This window comes from Geotrypetes seraphini, chromosome 1, assembly GCF_902459505.1.
Source record: "Geotrypetes seraphini chromosome 1, aGeoSer1.1, whole genome shotgun sequence".
Lineage (NCBI taxonomy): Eukaryota > Metazoa > Chordata > Amphibia > Gymnophiona > Dermophiidae > Geotrypetes > Geotrypetes seraphini.
In genome coordinates this window covers 124,028,365-124,051,662 of record NC_047084.1, presented here as the reverse complement: position 1 = coordinate 124,051,662, position 23,298 = coordinate 124,028,365, and the positions used below count along the sequence as shown (strand labels likewise).

At 43.9% G+C, this 23,298-nt stretch overlaps 1 protein-coding gene across 4 annotated transcripts in view; it reads left to right on the top strand.

Moving 5' to 3' along the window:
* Positions 1-1,470, top strand: part of LOC117357363 (EF-hand calcium-binding domain-containing protein 14-like) — a 298,105-nt gene extending 296,635 nt beyond the window's left edge. For all 4 annotated transcript variants that reach the window (XM_033937827.1, XM_033937816.1, XM_033937836.1 and 1 more), the window contains one exon: positions 1,185-1,470. In XM_033937827.1, coding sequence (XP_033793718.1) covers positions 1,185-1,189 — 5 coding nt within the window. In that variant the 3' untranslated portion in view covers positions 1,190-1,470. The remainder of the gene's footprint in view (positions 1-1,184) is intronic.
* The last annotated feature ends 21,828 nt before the right edge of the window (positions 1,471-23,298 follow it).

The window sequence follows — 23,298 nt, the reverse complement described above, 5'->3', positions numbered from 1 at the left end:
ATTTACATTACTTAGGTATTTAAACGTCTCTCAAGAATATTAATCGTAATAACAAAATATAAATTCAAAATTCAATCAAAATGTTATTCGCCAAGTGGTAGGAATACCATATGAAAAACCATTTATACTCAGTGGAGAAAAAGCCTCAACCAATGTTTGACGAAGTGAAAAATCAATTTACTTGTACCCATTCTATTCCACTCAGGATTTTGTAGACTTCAATCATCTCTCCCCTCAGCTGTCTCTTTTCCAAGCTAAAGAGCCTTAACCTTTCATCATACAACAGGAGTTCCATCCCTTTTATCATCTTGGTCGCTCTTCTTTGAACTTTTCTAGCACCGCTATATCTTTCTTGAGATAAGGAGACCAGAACTGAATGTAGTACTCCAGGTGGGGGGCACACCATGGAGCGATACAGAGGCATTATAATATCCTTAGCCTTGTTAATTATCTCTTTTTTAATAATTACTAGCATCTTGTTTGCTTTACATTGGACAGAAGGTTTCATCGTATTGTCTACAACAGTGATTCCCAACCCTGTCCTGGAGGAACACCAGGCCAATCGGGTTTTCAGGCTAGCCCTAATGAATATGCATGAGAGAGATTTGCATATGATGGAAGTGATAGGCATGCAAATTTGCTTCATGCATATTCATTAGGGCTAGCCTGAAAACCCAATTGGCCTGGTGTTCCTCCAGGACAGGGTTGGGAACCACTGGTCTACAATGACACCCAGATCCCTTTCTTGGGCGCTAACCCCCAAGGTGGATCCTAGCATCTGGTAACTGTAATTCAGGTTATTCTTCCCAATGTACATCACTTTGCATTTGTCCACATTAAACTTCATCTGCCATTTCCAATTTCCTAAGATCCGCCTGTAATTTTTCACAATCCGCATGCGTTTTAACAACTTTGAACAGTTTAGTGTCATCTGCAAATTTAATCACCTCTCTCGTGGTTCCAATTTCCAGATCATTTATAAATAAGTTAAATAGCAGCGGTCCCACTACAGACCCCTGCGACACTCCACTGTGTATTTTTAACTGCACTGAGGTGGATGGAATTTTCAAAGGCTCATTTTTCTCAGGCAAATGTTTGCTACATAACACCTTTGAAACATGATGTTGTTGTCTTCATTTGTAATTACAGTTTTTGCTAAAGAATCTTTCATTATCTCATTACAGACTGAACAGAGCAGGAGGGAGCCTCGATAGGAGACTTAAACCTGGAAATATGATGTATTCTTCTTGATGGGAATCTACAGCACTGAAACATATCCAGCAACTTTCTGACTCACCACTAATTTGATAAGAATGACCAGATAATCATTTCTTCTTGGAGTATTTTTCCAATTTTGAATTCTTTCACCCCTGTAAATAAGAAAAGCAAAGGATAATAGACCCTAGTACTGGACATGCGATTTCTATAGGTGTCTATAACTGAAAATAAAGTACGTGACTACAGTTGGGATGGTTTCTACTACTAGGAATTATTTCTATAGCACTATACAGAGTCACAAAGAAGACAGTCCCTGCTCGAAAGAACTTACAATCTAAACAGACAAGACAGACAAATATGATGTCATGGATACAATTAAGGGGAACAGTTAATCTGCTGGTCGGGTTGGAGGGCAGTGGGGAGAAAGCTATATCAAAAAAGTGGGTTTTCAGTCTGCTTTAAAACAAGGGAAGGGAAGGGGCTTGGCAGACAAACTCGGGTAATTTATTCCAGGCATAGGGGGCAGCTAGATGAAAGAAACGAAGTCTGGAATTGGCAGTGGAGGAGATGGGTATAGCTAAGAGCAGCTGATCTTAGGAACAGAGTTCTCTGGGAGGTATATGAGAGAGAAGCAAGGTTTCAGTGCACTGTGGGATACAAAATAAAAGCAAGCTAATGCCTACAAGTGAATAAGAACATAAGAATAGCCTTACTGGGTCAGCCTTACTGGGCCCAGTAGCCCGTTCTCAAGCTGGCCAATCCAGGTCCCTAGTACCTGGTCAAAACCTAAAGAGTAGCAACATTCCATGCTACCAATCCAGGGCAAGCAGTGGTTTCCCCCATGTCTTTCTCAATAACAGACTATGGACTTTTCCTCCATACCTTTCTTAAAACCAGCTACACGGTCCGCTCTTACCACAACTTCTGGCAACGCGTTCCAGAGCTTACCTATTCTCAGAATGAAAAAATATTTCCTCCTATTGGTTTTAAAAGTATTTCCCTGTAACTTAATCGAGTGTCCCCTAGTCTTTGTAATTTTTGATGGAATGAAAAATCGATCCATTTGTATCTGTTCTACTCCACTCAGGATTCTGTAGATTTTAATCATAACTCCCCTCAGCCATTTCATTTCCAAGCTGAAGAGTCCTAACCTTTTTAGTCTTTCCTCATACGAGAGGAGTTCCATCCCCTTGACCTGGGGCTACTGGGCTTGATGGACCATTTTTCTGACTCAGTAAAGCTGTTCTTATGTTCTTATCATCTCGGTCACTCTTCTTTGAACCTTTTCTAGTGCTGCTATATTTTTCTTGCGATAAGGAGACCAGAATGTTGTTCATATATTCCAATAAATCTTTTGCCACATCCCTTGTGGAGGTCTTATGTTTCTCAGTTCAGGAGGTAAATAAATGGCTCTAGCTTGGTATCTAAAGACTTACTTGACAAGATCAACTATGGTAAAAGTTGAAGGCAGGTAGATTTAGCCATATAAAAAGGGAATTGTACAAGGGGTGCTGAAATGTTCACAGCCCAACAAGAAGAGAATGACATGGATAGGGTTCGATCAATAATATGAAACAATGTCAAAACATAGAATTTTACTTCTGCAAATTGGCACTTAATGATATAAAATAACACTTTTCAGCTACAGTGGCAAAATAACGCTCAAAATTTGGGAAGTTGGTTGGTGGGCTGAGAACTTTTCAGCACCCCTTTGAATGTTGAGGGTAGGGTGGGGAACATTGGTGCATAGATTTATTTTCAAGTGCACAGCAAACCTTCAGATATACCGTGTTTCCCCGAAAATAAGACACTGTCTTATATTAATTTTGGGCCCAGAAAAAGCACTAGGTCTTATTTTTGGGGTAGCTCATATTTTTTTTCACGTACAATGATCATCTCTGCCATATGTATGACTACCTCCCCTCTAGGAGGCGGTCCTACGTATGCACTCGATGCGGAAAACTGGAGAGCCTGAAGAAACAAGTCAGGCTCTTGGAGGGCAGAATCTTGGAACTGGAGGCACTTCAAGCTATGGAGAAGGAAGATAGAGATACAGAGATGCAGAGAACTTCAGGCAGCGGAGGAGGAGAACAGAGATGCAGAGAATATCCAGACAGAGAACACCATCGAGGAAGAAGTCTGAGAGCTGGAAAAATTCATAGAGGAGGCATACAGGGAGGCTGTGGAGAACCACCAGCAACAGTGGAACTGCCGAGATGCACCTACAGAGAGTGTGGACCACCAAACGGACAACCACCAGGAAGAAATGGGTGATACAGCAGCGAGATCCGGAAACAGTGGAGGGGACCCACAAGAAGATGTGCCCGATGCAAGCCTATGCCAGGAGGAGAGAAAATGGATGGGAATGAAGGACACAGACTTACGTATGGAGAGATGGACATACACCAGGGACATGGACCTGCAGCTGGAGAATCAACAGAAGGTAGAGAGGACAGCAAGGACAGCAATCATCATGGGGGACTCCATCATCAGACAAGTCGACAGCCACATAGCAGGAGGAAGACTGGATCGACTGGTGACATGCCTACCAGGAGCCAAGGTTGAAGACATTGTGAGCCGCATCGACAGGATCATCGACAGTGTGGAAGAAGAAGCTACAGCGGTGATGATCCATATGGGGACGAACAACGTGAGTAGCAGGAACTACAACAGAGAAGCACTGAAGGACCAGTTCCGGATGCTATGAAGGAAGCTGAAGACCAGAACACAGAGGATAGCATTCTCGGAGATCCTGCCGGTACCCAGGGCCGACGAGAAGAGGCAGATAGAGCTGCAATGAGTCAACGCGTGGATGCGCCACTGGTGTGAGGAAGAAGGATTCCACTTCGTGTGCAACTGGACAACGTTCTGGAGGAAGAGCAAGCTGTACAGGAAGGACGGACTCCACCTTAGCAGAGACGGAACGAGGTTACTTGCAAGCAACTTCCAGAGAGAAGTTGAGAAGTTTTAAAACTAGGAAGAAGGGGAAAGCTGACAGTCGACCAAGAGAAAGAGTCGATGGTTCGGGAACCGGTATACCCAGAGGATACCGTACAGGAAGATAGAGGGGGAGACTCATCGGCGGATACCGTGCAGGAAGATATAGGGGAAGACTCACCAGATCATAGGTAAGACAGACCGATAGGGACACAAGAGGGAAGAAAGTGCAAGAAGGGATCTGGCTACAAACTGAAGTGTATGTACACGAACGCAAGGAGCCTAAGGAATAAGATGGGTGAATTAGAAGCAATGGCACAAAAAGATAACGTTGACATCATCGGAATCACGGAAACATGGTGGACCGAGGAAAACATCTGGGACACTGTGATACCGGGATACAATCTATACCACAGACACAGAGTGGCTCAAAAAGGTGGGGGCGTTGCCATATACGTCAAAGAAGGAATTGAATCCACTGGAGAGAGGACTCCACAACTGACGGATAAGTTAGAGTCTCTATGGGCCAAACTTCCGGGAACGAATGGACTAGAAATGAAGATCGTCATCTACTACCGACCCCCAGGGCAGTCCGAAGAAATTGATGGAGAAATGACGGACGAGATTAAACGCAACTGCAAGGGAGGCAACACAGTTATCATGGTGATTTCAACTATCTGAAGATAGACTGGAACCTAGGCATCTCCGGCTGCGCTAGGGAGACCAGGTTCCTGGATGCTGTAGACGACTGCTTCCTGGAACAACTTGTCAAGGAAAATACTAGAGGAATTGCAATACTGGACTTAATTCTAAATCTAATCTAATCTAATCCTTAGGTTTGTTTACCGCATCATCTCCACGTTCGTAGAGCTCGGTGCGGTTTACAGAGAAAAAATAGGAAGGAACTACAATAGAGGGTTAGAGGTAGAAGAAAATTTAAGAGTTTCCTTGATTCCTAATTTGGAGGGAGACTTACATTTTTGAGAAAAGCCAGGTTTTCAGATGCTTGCGGGAAACTTGGAGAGAGCTCAAGTTCCGAAGAGGGGAGGTAAGGCTGTTCCAGAGCTCAGTGATTTTGAAGTGGAGGGAGGTCCCTAGCTTTCCTGTGTGGGAAATGCCTTTTAGCGAGGGGAAGGATAGTTTTAATTTGTGGGAGGATCTGGTGCTATTAGGGTTTGAGGAATTCCAAGAAAGAGGGATAAAGGGAGGGAGGATACCGTGTAGGATTTTGAAAGCTAAACAGGCACATTTATAGTGGACCCTGGCGATTATCGGAAGCCAGTGGAGCTTGGCCAGGAGCGGGGAGACATGGTCAAATTTATTTTTAGCGAAAGATTAGCTTGGCTGCAGCATTCTGAATCCGTTGGAGTCTGTGGAGGTTTTTCTTAGTTAGGCTTAAGTAGATAGAGTTGCAATAGTCCAATCTGGAAAGGATGATGGATTGGACAAGGAGGGTAAAATGTTTTTGATGGAAGCAGGATCTAACTTTCCTCAGCATGTGAAGGCTGAAAAAGCATTTTTTTTACCAAGGTTTGGAGGTGGTCATTAAAGGACAATGTGGAATCAATGATGACGCCCAAGACCTTGCTCGAGAACTCAAGCTTCAGAGAGGAGCCAGATGGTAGTGGGATGGAGGTGGGTAGGTGGTCTAGTTTTGGGCCAAGCCAAAGAAGTCTTGTTTTGGACTCATTCAATTTCATTTGCACAGTGTGGGCCCAGGATTGTAGGTTCATTATATAAGAGGATATGTTCTTAGACAGGTCGGTGAGGTTCGAATCGGTCTCGAGGAGGATGAGGATGTCGTCTGCATAAGTGTAAATTGTTTCAAGGGGGGATAGCTGGAGGAGTTTTAAGGAGGACATATAGATATTGAAAAGGATAGGAGATAGTGGAGAGCCTTGTGGGACTCCACAATTCAGTTTCCAGAGGGAGGATGAGGTGCCATTCATGTTAATAATGTAAGAACGAGAGCGGAGGAATTTAGAGAACCAATCTAGGACTGTGGAGTTGATGCCTATCTCAGAGAGTTGATAAACAAGAATATCATGGTGGACAACGTCGAAAGCAGCAAAAAGGTCAAATTGTAGGAGCATCTTGGTTAGGAGAGGGATATTTGCAATTGGGCGATAGCTGGATGGTATGGAAGGGTCAAGATCAGATTTTTTCAGTAGTGGGGTCAAGGCGATATGACCCATTTCTGGGGAGAAATGGCCCGACTGAAGGGCGGAGTTTATGAGATTGGTGATAGAGGAGATAGCCTGTGCGGGAATGTTCTCGTATAGGTAGGAGGGGAATGGGTCCAAGGAGCAATTACATGATTTCAGTTTGAGGCAGAGATTGAGGACCAGGGATTCAGATACGCGCTCAAAGGTGGTTCAGGATCTGTCAGCTGGGATAGGGTTGGAGACCATTAGGGTGGGAGTGGGATCAGTGGGCACTAGGGAGTTGTAGGAGACTGAAGGAGGGAAGGAGCATCTCAAGGAAGAACATTGGCTAAGGGAGAGGAGGGGAGCACGGTGGGGTCTCTTTTGGAGGTTAGGGAGCGCCAGATATTGAATAGTGTATTGCTCTGATTGTTGGACCTGGAGATTTTGTCACCATAGAAGTTCTTTCTTGCCTTTTTTAGCACTGTATTGTACAGCTTGATATTGACTCTCCAGGACTGTCTGTCTATGGGACATTTTGATTTTTTCCATATGCGCTCCAGAGCTCGACATTCCTGTTTTAGCTCTCTGTGATATGGGTGGTACCAAGGGGCCTTGCGGGGGTAGGAGATGGATTTAGTGGAAAGAGGGGCGAGGGATTTATTGGAAAGAGGGGCGAGGGAAAGATAGGTAGATTTGGAGAGAGCGACCCAGTTATGCCAACTGGTACCTGAATCTACAGGCTTGGGGGCAGAGGAGAATAGATTGAAAAATTTAGACCAGAACAGGTCGCTTGGACTACGAGGACCGGCACAAGGTGTAGAAGTAGAAGGAACGCTGGAAAACAGCGATCACAACATGATCCGCTTCGACCTGGATACAGGGGCAAAATATCGGACCAGAACAACAGCCACGGCATTGAACTTCCGTAAAGGGAATTACGAAGGGATGAGACTCATGGTAGGGAAGAAGATTAAGAAGAGGATAAGCGCTGTAAAAATGCTAGAGCAAGCTTGGTCCCTTTTCAAGGACACAGTCACCGAGGCGCAAGATCTTCATATACCACGTATCAACAAAGGATCCAAGAGGAAAAAGAACAAAGAACCGGCGTGGCTCACTGTAGAGGTGAAGGAAGCGATCAGAGACAAGAAAACTTCATTTAAGGAATGGAAAAGGTAAACATAAGAACATAACATAAGAACATAAGCAATGCCTCCACTGGGTCAGACCCGAGGTCCATCGTGCCCAGCAGTCCGCTCACGCGACGGCCCAATAGGTCCAGGACCTGTGCAGTAGCCCTCTATCTATACCCCTCTATCCCTTTTTCCAGCAGGAAATTGTCCAATCCTTTCTTGAACTCCAGTACCGTACTCTGTCCTATTGCGGATGAAAATTGGAATAAGCACAAACAGCATCAACGCAGGTGCCATAAGGCGGTAAAAGGAGCCAAAAGAGACTACGAGGAAAAAATAGCCAAGGAGGCGAAAAACTTCAAGCCATTCTTTCAATACATTAAGGGGAAACGACCCGTGAAGGAAGCGGTGGGGACGTTGGATGACCATGGAATAAAGGGAGTACTAAAGGAAGATAAAGAAATTGCAGAAAAACTGAACACATTTTTTGCATCTGTATTTACCAAAGAGGATATACGCAACCGGAATCCATCAGGCTCTATGCTGGAAATGAAGACGGGAAACTGATAGGGCTGACAGTCAGTCTGGAAGAGGTATACAGACAGATTGATAGGCTAAAGAGCGACAAATCCCCAGGACTGGATGGCATCCATCCGAGGTTTATCAAGGAACTGAAAGAAACTATAGCTAAATTGCTTCAACTAATAGCCAACCTGTCAATCAAATCGGGGAAGATTCCGGAAGACTGGAAGATGGCAAATGTTACGCCAATCTTCAAAAAGGGTTCGAGGGGCGATCCGGGAAACTACAAACCGGTGAGTCTGACTTCAGTACCGGGAAAGATGGTAGAGGCGCTGATAAAGGACCGCATCATTGATCACCTTGATGGACACGGTCTGATGAGGACCAGTCAGCATGGCTTCAGCAAAGGCAGATCTTGTCTGATAAACTTGCTGCACTTCTTCGAGGGGGTAAACAGGGGGATAGACAGGGGCGATCCAGTAGACATTGTTTATCCAGATTTTCAGAAAGCGTTCGACAAGGTTCCACATGAACGACTACTTCGGAAGATTGCGAGTCATGGAATCAAGGGTGAAATACTCAGGTGGATCAAAAACTGGCTGGAGCATAGGAAACAGAAAGTGGGGATAAATGGACAATACTCGGACTGGAAGACCGTCACCAGTGGGGTGCCGCAGGGCTCGGTGCTTGGACCTGTGCTCTTCAACATCTTTATAAATGATCTGGAAATTGGTACGACGAGCGAGGTGATTAAATTTGCAGACGATACTAAGCTATTCAGAGTAGTGAAGACGCAGGAGGATTGCGATGATCTGCAACTTGACATAAACATGCTTGAGAAATGGGCTGCGACATAGCAAATGAGGTTCAACGGGGATAAGTGTAAGGTGATGAATGTCGGTAACAAAAATCTCATGCACGAATACAGGATGTCCGGGGCTGTACTTGGAGAGACCTCCCAGGAAAGAGACTTGGGAGTTCTGATCGACATGTTAATGAAGCTGTCTAGGCATTGTGCGGCGGCGGTGAAAAGGGCGAACAGAATACTAGGAATGATTAAAAAGGGGATCACGAACAGATCGGAGAGGGTTATCATGCCGCTATACCGGGCCATGGTGCACCCTCACCTGGAGTACTGCGTCCAGCACTGGTCGCCATACATGAAGAAGGACACGGTACTACTCGAAAGGGTCCTGAGAAGAGCGACCAAAATGGTTAAGAGGCTGGAGGAGTTGCCGTACAGCGAAAGATTAGAGAAACTGGGCCTCTTCTCCCTTGAAAAGAGGAGACAGAGGGGACTTGATCGAAACATTCAAAATATTGAAGGGAATAGACTTAGTAGATAAAGACAGACTGTTCACCCTTTTCAAGGTAGGGAGAACGAGAGGGCACTCTCTAAAGTTGAAAGGGGATAGATTCCGTACAAACATAAGGAAATTCTTCTTCACCAAGAGAGTGGTGGAAAACTGGAACGCTCTTCCGGAATATGTTATAGGGGAAAACACACTTCAGGGTTTCGAAACAAAGTTGGACAAGTTCTTGCAAAACTGGAATATACTCAGGTGAGGCTGGACTCATTTAGAGCGCTGGTTTTTGACCTGAGGGCCACCGCGTAAGCGGACTACTGGGCAAGATGAACCACTTGTCTGACCTAGCAGCGGCAATTCTTATGTTCTCTCACCCAGGGCAGGATTAATTCTTCGAGGGCCCTTAGGCACCCAAGTACACTGGGCCCCCCTGCCCCGCCCCACCCCACCATGCGCCCAGGCAGAAATAGGAAGCTTCTTCAGAAGGAAGCTTTGGGCAAGCAGCACCGCTTCCAAAATTACTGTTCCCGCTGCCTTTCTTACCCACGTTGCTTGCTTGTCTTACTTTCTGTCGATTGGGGGGGCGCATTGCCGATCTGGGGGGGCCCGCATTGCCGATCGATGCTGGAGGGGCCCATCGCCATTTGGAAAAATCAATGTTGATGCCCTCCTTCATCGGGCCCCCCTGACCATTTCGGGCCCTAGGCATGTGCCTACTTGGCCTATTTGTTAATCCTGCCCTGCTCTCACCCATCCCCTTGTGCAGTATCTTTCTATCCCTCCCATCCCACTGTACAGAAGAACCCTTGCAGCTTCTATCCCTCACCTTGTGCAGCAGAACCATTTAAGCTTCTATCCCTCCCTTCCTCTCATCCCCCTGCAACATCTTTCTATTATCCTTTATCGGATCTCCTACTCTCTGTAAGGATTGTAATGTAAGGATGGTCGCGCCCCCACAATGTTAGGTTGTAGGGGTTATGTTAGGTGCCCTTACAAAATGCCAGGTCCCGAGTTCAATATCGTCACCGAAGATTCACCAGGAAGTAGACTCAAATAAGAAGCACAGCCAGAGGTGATGGCATAAAGAATATATTATAGAAATAGGCTTACAGAAAAGTAAGATTCATAAAAGTTACAATTAAGCATTAAAATTAATGAGCGATATAAGTTTTACAATTACAGAGACTGCTGCTGTGTTCTTGTGAATGAGAGAGAGCACTCAAAGAAAGAGAGAGAGAGAAATAGGGGGGTGGGGAGGGTGATGTTCCAAGCTTCAGGTTCCAGCGGTAGAGAGCAAGAGTAGAGAATGACACGGTGGCGTTTCCCCGCGGCTAGCTGCGTTTAGCTGTGGGTAACCGGCCAAAACGGGGTAGGAAAAATAGTGGCCTCTGTGGGGACGGGGACAAGGCCATTCACCGCCCTGTGGAGCGGTGAATGGACTTGTCTCCGCAGTGAAGCAACCAAGGATCGCGTGGCCCCCACCCGGCCATCTCCCTCCCTCCACCTCACCTTTGATGAAGAGCACTGTTCTCTCAACCGCCGGTTGAATTTCTGCCGGTCCGCGCAAAAAAAAAAAAGCCTCTCCTTTTCCCCTGCTCTCAGTTGCTAAAGCCGACAGGAAGTCTTTCCGACATCAATTCTGACATCGGAGAGGACGTTCTGGGCCAGCCAAGAGTGAGGAAAGCTACTCAGCCACACTAAAGCAATAAATAAATCAAACAACTGCGTAGAAATATAAATGAATTTAAGTAAAGGAGGCAATCTCAGTGTGGAGGTCAGTGAAGGGAGACATGCTCCAGCGCTTCACGCATAAGACAAAGGTGATTCACCTCTGCCTGCACACTGTCAGTTTTGTTTGTGGCCCCCCCCCAATGTATGGTGGTAGGGGTTAAGTGAAAGGTGTACTGACAAACGCTGGTCCCAGATTCAGTTCCTTCACTGAAGTTTCACCAGGAAGTAGAATAATAGGCACAGCCAGAGGTGATTGCATAAAGAATATATTATAGAAATAGGCTTACAGAAAAGCAATATTTATAAGCATTACAATTAAGCAGAGAGCAAAGCAGTTTCCCTGCCTTACAGAGTCCAGAAGGAAGTGTGAAGTTTCAGGGAAAGGCAGAGAGAGAGAGAAAGAGAGCCAAGACCCCTCTCTTCCACAGATTGATAGATAGATTGATAGATCAGAGAGGAGGCTTTTATACCTTGGCTGAATATAGAAACCTGTATGCCCCAGTATCTTTCTGTTTAGAACTTGCAAACTGTTTGAGACAAAGGTCAATTTGATTGACAAAGGAGGGTGTGATACCTGCAAGCATGGAAGATGGGATTAGTCTCTGGCTTCTTTGTCCCTGATCTGTGCCCCTGGACCCATTGTCCTAAGCACCCTCTTAATCAGACATTAACACCTTTTAGCCAGTCATGATTCAATCAGGGCTACTTGAAACATATCAATCAGGGCTACTTAAAACCATCTTTCTGCCCTCAGGGTCTATCTGCATTCCCATGCCAGAGTCAGATTGATATAATTTCCCATAGGCCTTCGCTGACATAAGTAATGCCAACTAAGAATGCTGAATGGTAGCGATAGTTAGGCTGACATCTCCCATATTTTTTTTATTTTTATTTTTATTCTTTGAAATGAAGGGAAGCTTGTGGTACCCTTCTATAAACAGCCAATCTGCAATTAGCAGATGCCTCTTTTACCTCCAACATTATAGCCGCATGTCCCCTGTCTTCCAGAATCTCCAAGCTATGAAAATAAACAGTTCCCATTATGAGTTCAAACCTCTGTCTTAGGTTGTATAGGCCATGATCTGGGCGGGGACCCCAGTATGCTTATATCTTACCTGTCGTTGAGCGAATGAACGGTGCATAAGGGATTCAGGAAGCTTTTTCAGGAGGTTCAGGTATAAAGGTACCAAGATGTCATGAGAGAGTATCAAAGTATGGGATATGGGAAAATATTATGTCTGACCCTGGTAATGATAATGCAATAGGCCATGCCAAATTAAAACCAAATTAGAACCAAATTAGCCAAATTAGCAAGTGTCAGAGAAGATACTGGAAATACATGTATAACTGCCTTAAAAGTTAGAAGGAAGTTTGTATGATAAGCGTTGTAAAGAAATGTACATGTGTTTCACTTTACAGCAAAGGAAAATCATAATAATACATAGCAAAATTTGTACAATAATTAAGATAATGATAGGGTGAATGAAAACATTAAATACGTGGTTGCAGTGGGCGAATACCCAAAGAAAGTTCCCAAACTGAGACATGGGCGTCTCGTAGCAAATTTTGTGCAATCTGTCCATTTTAAAAAGTGATAGTATGATTCACTTCTTTGGAGGTTTTCTTGAGTTGTTCAATGTAGGCATGGAGTTAAGTAAAGTTCAGCAGCCAGTGGAATGTCTCATTGCCCATACCAAAAGGTAGTGGATGTACAGCATATGAAATAAAGTCTGGAATGTCCATAGAATAGGTTAAATAGGTGGAATTGTACAGCAAAGCGTTCTTAGGAAGGTGGCTATATCCGATGAACAGGAAACATTGTGTACAGCATGTGTGTAAAAGTCTTTGCAGTCAGGGTGCAGGAAGATGAATTAGTCCAGCAGGAACCGGCAGTCTCTTTAAACTGGTGAGATGCACACTTGGGATGATATGATGTTTGCACAGGATCTGATGTTTGCACAGGATCCGTCAGTCACTGGAAATTAGTGGTATTCACCCTTGAGATGAAATGATGTCTGTGCATACAGGGAGGGATTTGAAAAGAGTCCCGATATCATTCAGCAGCTGTACTCCAGTGTGATCCAAATAAGAGATAGAAAATGAGAGAGAAACCATGTTGCCTGTACTGAATGTAGAGAGAGAGAGAGAGAGAGAGAGAGAGACCAGATTGCCTGTACTGAATGTGGCAACATGTAACAATATTAATGCATTTACTTGTTATAGTTATGGCAAAAGACTGACAATATTCAGGTACTTAAGGTTCTTAATCAGACATTCCAAAAAGATATGTTTTTATGTGCTGCATATAGCTATTATGGCACTTCAGAGAGACCATAATTCTGTACTGAATGTATATATAAAAAAATTATGTCAGAAATGTGTACTGAATCTAGTGAGGATCATAGAATAAACACGGTATAAAAAGTGAAACCCTAACTAAGCTACATTTAGGATATGAAACAATAGGTAAAAAGAACATTGCTCAATTGGGCTAGTTAAAAAAAAAAAATGGGAAAAAGAGCTCTAGAAATGGCCAATGTTATGTATCCTGGGGTACCCCCTAAACCAGGGGTCCAATGTCGGTCCTCGAGGGCCGCAATCCAGTCGGGTTTTCAGGATTTCCCCAATGAATATGCATGAGATCTATTAGTATACAATGAAAGCAGTGCATGCAAATAGATCTCATGCATATTCATTGGGGAAATCCTGAAAACCCGACTGGATTGCGGCCCACGAGGACCGACATTGGACACCCCTGCCCTAAACTAAAACAAATAGACAAAAGACAGACCACATGGCACAGACAAAACATAAACACAAATTTTTAGTCTATTCTTCCATCTGTCAAGTGTTCAGGGCTGAATTTAACTCTGCAAATAAACACATTGTTATAGAAAAAAAAAAAAACCCCAGCAAAGATAAACACCTGAGTAGTACAAATAATGCATATCATAACCATCTCATATTCAGAAAAGGCATAAAGCTAATATCTTCTTTGGAACGTCTTTATCTCTGCAGTGATAAAGAGGAACCTTGGAAAACATTAGAAATATCTTTGTGCCAAAATCGGTCTGGGATGGCTATGTATATATATCCGAACTGCTGCTAAGAAAAAGAAAAAAAAAAAAACATTTCAAATTAGCAGCATCCTCAAGGTCACTTAAAGCAAACTTTGTCCATGTTCCATTCAGGCCGACCTGGACCACATGTCTGCCACCTGGGTCCAACTGCACTCGGAGGAGTGGGCACTGCGGTGCAGAAGTCAGGTGCAGGCTAGATTTGTCTTCTTTTGTCTGCACTGTTGTGTCCTGCCATTCAGAGGCAAGGGGCAAATTCCAAAAATCATTAGTCATGCCTAGGACAGAGAAAAATGCACATTTAGGGTTAAATTTCACAGTAATGTCAGAGTAAGAGGCTGCCCCTTGTGCTACAGGCTTTGAAATCTTAGTTAGGGCCTGAGAGTGTTTAGGGAGCCTAACAGAGCCCTCTGATTTAGCATCTGACCAAGCTGGAGAGCCACATGCTAAAGAGATAGGTCCACTCAGACCCCTCTCCTCCATCTTAGGCACCAGTTCTGTTGCTGGAGGAAGTACTGGATGCTGTGTTTGTGGTTCAGGATCTTTGCCCTCAAACAAAATTTCTGTGTACCTTTTCCCACAATCTTGTGCCCAAACAGAAACAACAGCAGCCTCTGAGTGAGTTACACTACGATCATGCGTCTGCACTGGCAGGCAACATTGTGTGGCTAACTGCACAGGAATAACCTCATGAACCAAAGATTTAGAAGCATTAGGAATTCCTGTACCTAATACAAGACCAGCCACCTCAACTATTTCTTTGCCTGTATTCTCACTTGTGCTGGCAGTAGTTTCTACAATGTCTTTCATTTGTTCCTTTTGTGGGATAGACACACACTTTGAAGCTTTGTCATTTAGACCCCGAATCTCACAAATTTACATATTTTCCTGATCTCCAGTAGAAGGCGCTCTATCTGTAAAACTGATTCCAGCCCCTGTATCAATCAAAATTAATTTATCCTGACCCTCTATGGTAGTATTAACATTGGGGCGGCCGCATGTGTCCAAAATCAAAGGTGCCACATACCTCAAGCTGAATTCTGAGTCTGACTTCTTTCCCTTATCCTGCGTCTCCAAAAGTGAGTCCACAGGTAAGTGAAAGGAGTCTGGCTGGGCTGTGAAGGCCTGAGTCACCTTGGCATTCGGACACAGAGAGTCAGGACATCCCTATGCACTAACACTGTTTTTCCTGGCTGTCAAATCACTTTTTACCCTGTCCAATTCTATCTGCATTGTGTGACGATCCTGTTCCCATTTCATTTTCTCTTTTTCTAATGCTCCTGTCTGTGCTCTGAGCTCATGGAAAGGAATGTAAGTGGAGGAATTTCTGTAACTATCTCCGACATGCCCTCTATTTCCTGTGTGTGGTGTTTTCTTGTATTGGGGTGCTCCCTCAGCACGCCACCTTCTAGCTTCTGAGACTGAAATAATTTGAGCTAGCTGGGTCTTCCACATAGACCCAATCCTGAGCAGTAAAGTGTCAAAAGGCGTAGTTTTAGGGTCCTCCGAGAACAACAGAAGGTGTGTAGTAATCTCGGGAGATAATAATTCTAATAGGAATTCTTAATGTTCTCTCTAACCATAATCTGAGGAAGTGGGCCAATGTTCATGTTCGTTAAGTACCGCATTGATTACCCACACTCTATATGCAAACTGCTTTAGTGTATCACTTGGCAGGGGTGAAAGAGTTCTAAGTACTTGCAAAGAGGTGCAGCGAAATAGTTGTTCGATGCCCATCTTTACAAATTGGTATGGATGAACAAGAGATCCAAATTTATAATAATGTGGACCCAGGGCTAGGTGCATAAGCTTATCAAAATCTGCAGTGTTCCTTTTGTATTTCCCTAGACCCCAGTGAATCAGTATGTCAGTAGCCCATTTGCACCATTCATTTATGTTAAAAGGCATAGGGCCCACTTTCTCCACTATTCTTTCAATGTCACTGTCTTTCATATGTCCCTGCAGCACTACAGTTACTGGAGCTGTGTCACTTATAGGGGTACTATTGGTATTGCTCTGGCCTGGTAATGAATTTTCCTCACTTTCGTTTGTCGAGTCTTCTTCCTGTTCTACATCTGTAGCTAGTTTACCTTTTCGCTGGCCTGCTACAAAAACAGTGTTTTGTTTTTCAATAAACTGACTACATGGATTATAGGGTGAATGATAGGGTGAATGTTGCCCTGGTGCAGACAGCAGAATCTGTGAGGAGACAGCATTAACCTGTCCCTGTGAGGCATATTTTGACTTTAAATACTTTAATTCTGCCTTGGCCTCTTCTAATTGTTCATTTACAGCTAAAAAGGAATTTGTAGCTTGAACAATTTGGGTTCTTAGCATGGATATATTAATTTGTGCCTCATCTAAGTCTTTGGACAGCTGATGGCACTGAGTGTTCAAGTCAGTGTTGTCTTGTCTTAAGCTAATAACTCCCCTTAATATTCCTTGAATGAAAAGGCATTTTCGTTTATTTGTTTTCTTTCTAAACTCCTGAGAATGCGAAACCATTTGTTTCTGAATATCGTGCCATGTGTTTTCTGGAAAATTACCCTCATATGGACCCCCTTTCTTGTCAAAATATTTGTGTACAATATCTGTGAGTTCTTGAAAATCAAAAGGGTTCATATTTGAGGCTGCAGAAGTCTGCCTTGGTTCGTGGGCCTTGCTCATATATTTCATGAGAGAGTATGGGCTTGTAAATGTCCCTGTCTGTGTGTAGCCTTTGAGATTGAAATGCTCCCACTTATGAAGGAGGGAGACTTTAGTTAATAGGTAGAAAATCGAGGTAAAGCGTGTTAGGCAAGAGTCATTGGCATAAATAATACACTTATGCCTACACTTGCCCCCACTGGTTACTACCTGAAATTTACAGGCAGAAGTTTAGCAGGAAAAAATATAATAAGTCAGTTAGAAGAGGACAGATGCCAGCTGCCAGTTCCAGTCCAGTGCGCACTGGGCCTTTCACCAGGGCAGAGACTGACAAGAAATAGAATTAAAAGCACAAGGTAAAAAAGTAAAAGTTATTAGTACAGATGTGGCGTGTCTTAATTGAGTGACTGTTTTCACTTTGAACCCTGTTTTTCTTCAGAGCAGCTCAAATATTCTTAAATGCAACACACTCTAGCAAGCATATAATAGCAAATCATACAATGCAAACTAGCACAGGTAAACTACAAAGACTTTTGATAGTAAAATCTCATCAAATATAAAACCCAAAATATTACTGAAACTTTTCACAAGTGTGTCATCCAGTCTAAAACAATTTAAGGGTTCCAAAAGGACTTTTGATTTCTATCTCACTCTGTCTATCAATCAAAAATAGAAAGTCAATTGATAAATAAAATCTCACCAAGTATAAAACCCCACAATATTACTGGAACTTTTCAATAGTGTGTCATCCAGTCTAACGTACAATCAATCTAAGAGTTTTCCAAGGACTTTTGATTTCTATATCACTCTGTCTATACATAATCCTATTGCACAGTGCATAAAAGAAGGAAAAAAAAAACTTGAATTTTACTTACCCAAATGAAATCATCAGGAAGGACCGAGACAAAGCCCCCAAAATGTCAGTTTTGTACTAGAGAGCTGCACGGGAACGGGGATGACGGGGATCCCGCGGGTTCCCCCTTTGGGTCACGGGGATCCCGTGGGGACGCCCCCTAGGGTCGCGGGGATCCCGTGGGGACGCCCCCTAGGGTCGCGGGGATCCCGTGGGGACGCCTCCGAGGGTCGCGGGGTTCCTGCGGGGTTGGATCGCAGCGGGGTTGGTCGAGCCGCGAGGGTAGTCTCCTTCTCCTTACCTGCCCTGTCGCAGCACACATCCGAACAGAAATCTTCCCGATGTCAGCGCTGACGTCGGAGGGAGGGCTTAAGCAAAGCCCTCCCTTCCTCCGACGTCAGCGCTGACATCAGGAAGACTTCCGGTCGGCTGTGTGCGGCAGGGCAGGTAGGAAGAAGGCAATGGCGTACGAAAGAAGGGGGAGGAGCGGACCGCCCCGGAGAATGTGCACAGCCGGTCAGATCCCCCGATCGACCGACAACAGGCCCGGCCGACAAATCTCCCTGCCCTGTAGCCGCGAATCTAAATTACCTCTTACAGCAGCTTCACTACTCCAGCTGCTGTAAGAAGGTAATTTAGATTCGCGGCTACAGGACAGGGAGATTTGTCCGACCGGGCCTGTTCTGTTGTCGGTCCGGTGCAAAAGCGCCACAAAGGTGGAGGCAGGGAGGGAGGAAAGGTGGAATGGAGAAGAAAAGACGCTTAAGGGGGGAGAAGGCCGCTGAAAGCACTGGGGAAGACAAAGGGGTGGAAGAGAACGCTGAAAGGACATGGGGTAAACGGGAGGAAGGGGGGGGGGGGAAGGACCCTGAAAGCACTGGGGAAGACAAAGGGGTGGAAAAGAACGCTGAAAGGACATGGGGTAAACGGGAGAAAGGGGGGGAAGGACCCTGAAAGCACTGGGGAAGACAAAGAGGTGGAGATTGCCACTGAAAGGACATGGGGAAGACAGAGGGGGGAGAAGGCCGCTGAAAGGACATGGGGAAGGCAGAGAGGGGAGAAGGATGCTGCCTGACAGGACATGGGAAAGATGGTGGGGGAGAAGGACACTGAAAGGAAATGGGGAAGAGGGAATGGGAAGAAGACGCTGGCAGGGAAGAAGACAGAGGTGCCAGACTATGGGGGGAGCGGAGGGAAAAAGATGGGTGCCAGACCAATTTGGGAGGGGGGAGAAAGGGAGAGGCACAGTAACAGAGCAAATGGAAGACACAGAGAGAAGAGAGGCAGTGGATGGAAGGAATTGAATGAGAACATGAAGAAAGCAGAAACCAGGCAATAAAGGTAGGAAAAAAATTCTTTTTTTTGCTTAAGGATAAAGTAGTATATTAGTTGTGTTGATAAAAATTTATAAACATTAGAGGCTCTGATAGAAACCCGTTTACAAAGTATGTATTCTTCCCAATTAATATTTCCAAATTAATAAAGTCTTTTTGCTTATTTTTAAATGGGTTTCTACCAGAGCCTTTAATTCAGTAGCATAATTAAATGAAATAACTATTTCTGTAGTTTATAGTGACGGGCGGGGACGTAGGGGATTCCTCGCGGGGACGGGCGGGGACGGAGGGGATTCCTCACGGGGACGGGTGGGGACGGAGGGGATTCCTCGCGGGGACGGGTGGGGACGGAGGGATTCCTCGCGGGGACGGGTGGGGACGGAGGGATTCCTCACGGGGACGGGTGGGGACGGGTGGGACTTTGGCGGGGACGGGTGGGGACGGGTGGGATTTCTGTCCCCGCGCAACTCTCTATTTTGTACAGAAAAGCAATATTTATAAGCATTACAATTAAGCATTACAATTAAGCAGAGAGCAAAGCAGTTTTCCTGCCTTACAGAGTCCAGAAGGAAGTGTGAAGTTTCAGGGAAAGGCAGAGAGAGAGAGAGAGAAAGAAAGCCAAGACCCCTCTCCTCCACAGATTGATAGATAGATTGATAGCTAGCTTGATAGATAGATTGATAGATCAGAGAGGAGGCTTTTATACCTTGGCTGAATATAGAAACCTGTATGCCCCAGTATCTTTCTGTTTAGAACTTGCAAACTGTTTGAGACAATGGTCAATTTAATTGACAAAGGAGGGTGTGATACCTGCAAGCATGGAAGATGGGATTAATCTCTGGCTTCTTTGTCCCTGATCTGTGCCCTTAGACCCATTGTCCTAAGCACCCTCTTAATCAGACATTAACACCTTTTAGTTAGTCATGATTCAATCAGGGCTACTTGAAACATATCAATCAAGGCTACTTAAAACCGTCTTCCTGCCCTCAGGGTCTATCTGCATTCCCATGCCAGAGTCAGATTGATATAATTTCCCATAGGCCTTCGCTGACATAAGTAATGCCAACTAAGAATGCTGAATGGTAGCGATAGCTAGGCTGACACACACCATCATAGATTCACTCTTGGAATCCTCAGACCTTTTCTGCCTTTGCGTTGTATCTTTTTGACCCTACTAGGCCAGCCAATCGAGTGGAACACTATCACATGAACTGAGGTTCCTCCCCTTCTTTGTTTCTTTTGTTTCATTGGACTTTTTTGTTCTGACGTTGTTGTTGGTCAGCTTTTTAGCATGCGTGCGCGCTCCTTCGCGTTCCTCCTCCCACCCGACTACAATTTTAACTCAGCGTTCCTGATGAAGGGATTTCATTCTCCCGAAACTGGGCTTGGTAGAACCTGACATTGCGTCTGTCATCTGCATCTTCCTGGCGAAATTCAAGCTAAGTCGGCTATAGCCTTGTTTTTTCTTTTGGGGAGTTGGCTGGGGAGGATTCCTTGAGTGTTTTTTTGCTACTTTTTTCACTCTCAGCGTCACTTACACTTTATTATGGTGTGATATTGATTTGCACATTGATTTTGCACACGTGGGGCAATCTATGATGGTGTGCAGGCAGAGGTGAATCACCTTTGTCTTATGCGTGAAGCGCTGGAGCGTGTCTCCCTTCGCTGACCTCCACACTGAGATTGCCTCCTTTACTTAAATTCATTTATATTTCTACACAGTTTGATTTATTTATTGTTTTAGTGTGGCTGAGTAGCTTTCTTCACTCTTGGAATCCTCAGACTTTTTCTGCCTTTGCGTTATATCTTTTTAAGTATCTTGTGGCAGTTTTTGAGGAGTTACTGTTTGTGCTTCACAGTAGGGTCAGGCAGACTGCGACATGTGACATAGGAACATACACCCTCACAATTGCACCTACAGAATTCCTTTTCTCATTAGAGCATTGCAATGCTCAAGAAAGAATTGAAATCGAACTGGAACCAGTGAAGGTAACTTATGAAGAAAAGCACTCATAAAGGAAGAGTAAGCAACCAATAAATTATTGCTTTTAGGAGATTCTATCATCAGAGGCGTTAACATTGAAACACAAGACAAGGAGCCTAAAAAAGTGAAGTGTCTCCCAGGATCCTCAGCTACTAGGAATTCCCAACAAATACTATCTATAATTAAGGAAAAAACTAAAAAACTAAAGCTGATGGTTATCCATCTGGGAACAAATGACCTAGCCAACAACTCCACACTTAAATAATTTATTTCCCCAAATTTTAATCTTTTGTAATACGCATTGAAAATATTTGATATTGCGTGTAAATCAAAATCTTAATAAACTTGAAACTTGAAACTTGCAGCTCAGAAAGCCTTTCGGGAGTTTGGTGAGGGCTTGAAACCTTTTCTAAAGACTGTAGCTTTTTCTGAAATACTGCCAGCATATGGAAAGGGAGAGCAAAGAATTAAAAACACAGAGGACTTTAATAGGAGGATGGGGAAATACATGCACGGACAAGAAGCTATATTGTTCTGACGGGCTACATATTACTACAGCAGGAAAAAGAATCCTTGCGGAGAAATTTAGACAATATGTTTCTAGGCATTTAAACTAGAAGGTGGGGGTTGTGTATGTATGAAGGACAATTATAGAGACCACCCCGGCAAAAGACAAGATGTGATGGTAGTAAAGATTGCAACACAGACAATATTAGCAACTCACTTCTTAGCGTTGCAATGGGAAGTGAAACGAAACAAAAAACTATACAAAAAAGATCACCACTGAAAAATAGCTGGAAACCGATGACCACAAATGCTCGCAGTCTAAGCAATAAAGTTCATGATCTTCAAGCCCTGATGTTAGAGGGAGACCTGGATATTGTCGCTATCACAGATACATGGTTTGGTGAATCACATGGATGGGATGCAAACATACCGGGATATAATCTTTTTAGGAAGGACAGATGGTCAAAAAGGTGGAGGAGTAGCTCTATATAAAGATCAATATCCAAGCGACCGAAATGCAAGGGACCTGGGGAGAGGAAGAAGCGATATGGATCGCTCTGAAAAGAGAAGATGGAACTTCTATCTACGTGGGTGTAGTCTACAGACCTCCAACTCAATCGCAACAAATTGATAAAGATCTGATTGTAGATATCCAAAAGTTTGGAAAGAAAGAGGAGGTGCTGCTGTTGGAGACTTCAACCTGTCAGATGTGGACTGGAAAGTTCCGTCTGCGGAATCGGAAAGAAGTAGGGAGGTTGTGGATGTCTTTCAAGAAGCTCTGCTCAGACAAATGGTGATGGAACCCACAAGGGATAAAGCGATATTGGATCTGGTCCTCACAAATGGAGAGACTATATCTAATGTACGAGTGGGTACTCACCTGGGAAGTAGCGATCATCAAACAGTTTGGTTTGATATAATGGCTAAAGTGGAGAATGGCTGCACAATACTAAAAGTCCTAGATTTCAAATGTACAGACTTTAAAGCAATGGGAGAGTACCTGAAGAAAGAGCTGTTAGGATGGGAGGACATCAGAGAAGTGGAAAAACAGTGGTCTAAGCTGAAAGGAGCTATAAAAATGGCTACGGAACTTTATGTGAAGAAAATAAATAAAAACAAGAGAAAAAAGAAACCAACGTTGTTCTCCAAACTAGTGGCGGAGAAAATAAAGGCAAAAGAGTTGGTGTTCCTGAAATATGGAACACGCATATCGTTGGTATTGTATTGTATTTTTTTTGCTTATAAAATCAATAAAATTCTTTGAACAGTAAAAAATCCAAGAAGAAGAGTACAGAAATAATAATAATAACAACTTTATTTTTCTATACTGCCATAATTGTGTGACTTCTAGGTGGTTTACATCGAAGAGAGCTGGACAATCAGCGAGTTACAATATGCAGATAGTCAGTGGAATTACAGTATGCAGAATCTTAAAAAGTAGCGAATTACAATATACAGTTTGTTTAGAATTTCAGAGGGGGCATATTAGGAAAAAAAGAGATGGAATTAGTGTTTGGTGTAGTTAATGTTTAGGTGATATATCTGTTGAATAAAGCAGTTTTTATGAGTTTTCTAAAAGCGACTTGTGACCTCCATTAATGTAGTTGTCTAGCCAGTGTTGGTTGTTTGCTTGGTACATAAATGTTCTATCTAGAAAGGTTTTGTATTTACAGCCGGTAATGCTTGGATATGCAAATAGATTGCTGTTTTTGGTTTGTCTTATGGGATTGTATTATATGAAGTGAGATAGCAAGTATGTAGGAGCCAGTCCCCAGACTAGCTTGAAGCATATGCAAGACAATTTGAAAATTATTCGTGCCTCGACTGGCAAACAGTGCAGCAGTCTGTATTAGGGGCTGATGTGGTCGCTTTTTTTCAATCCAAATATCAAGCAGGCCACTGTGT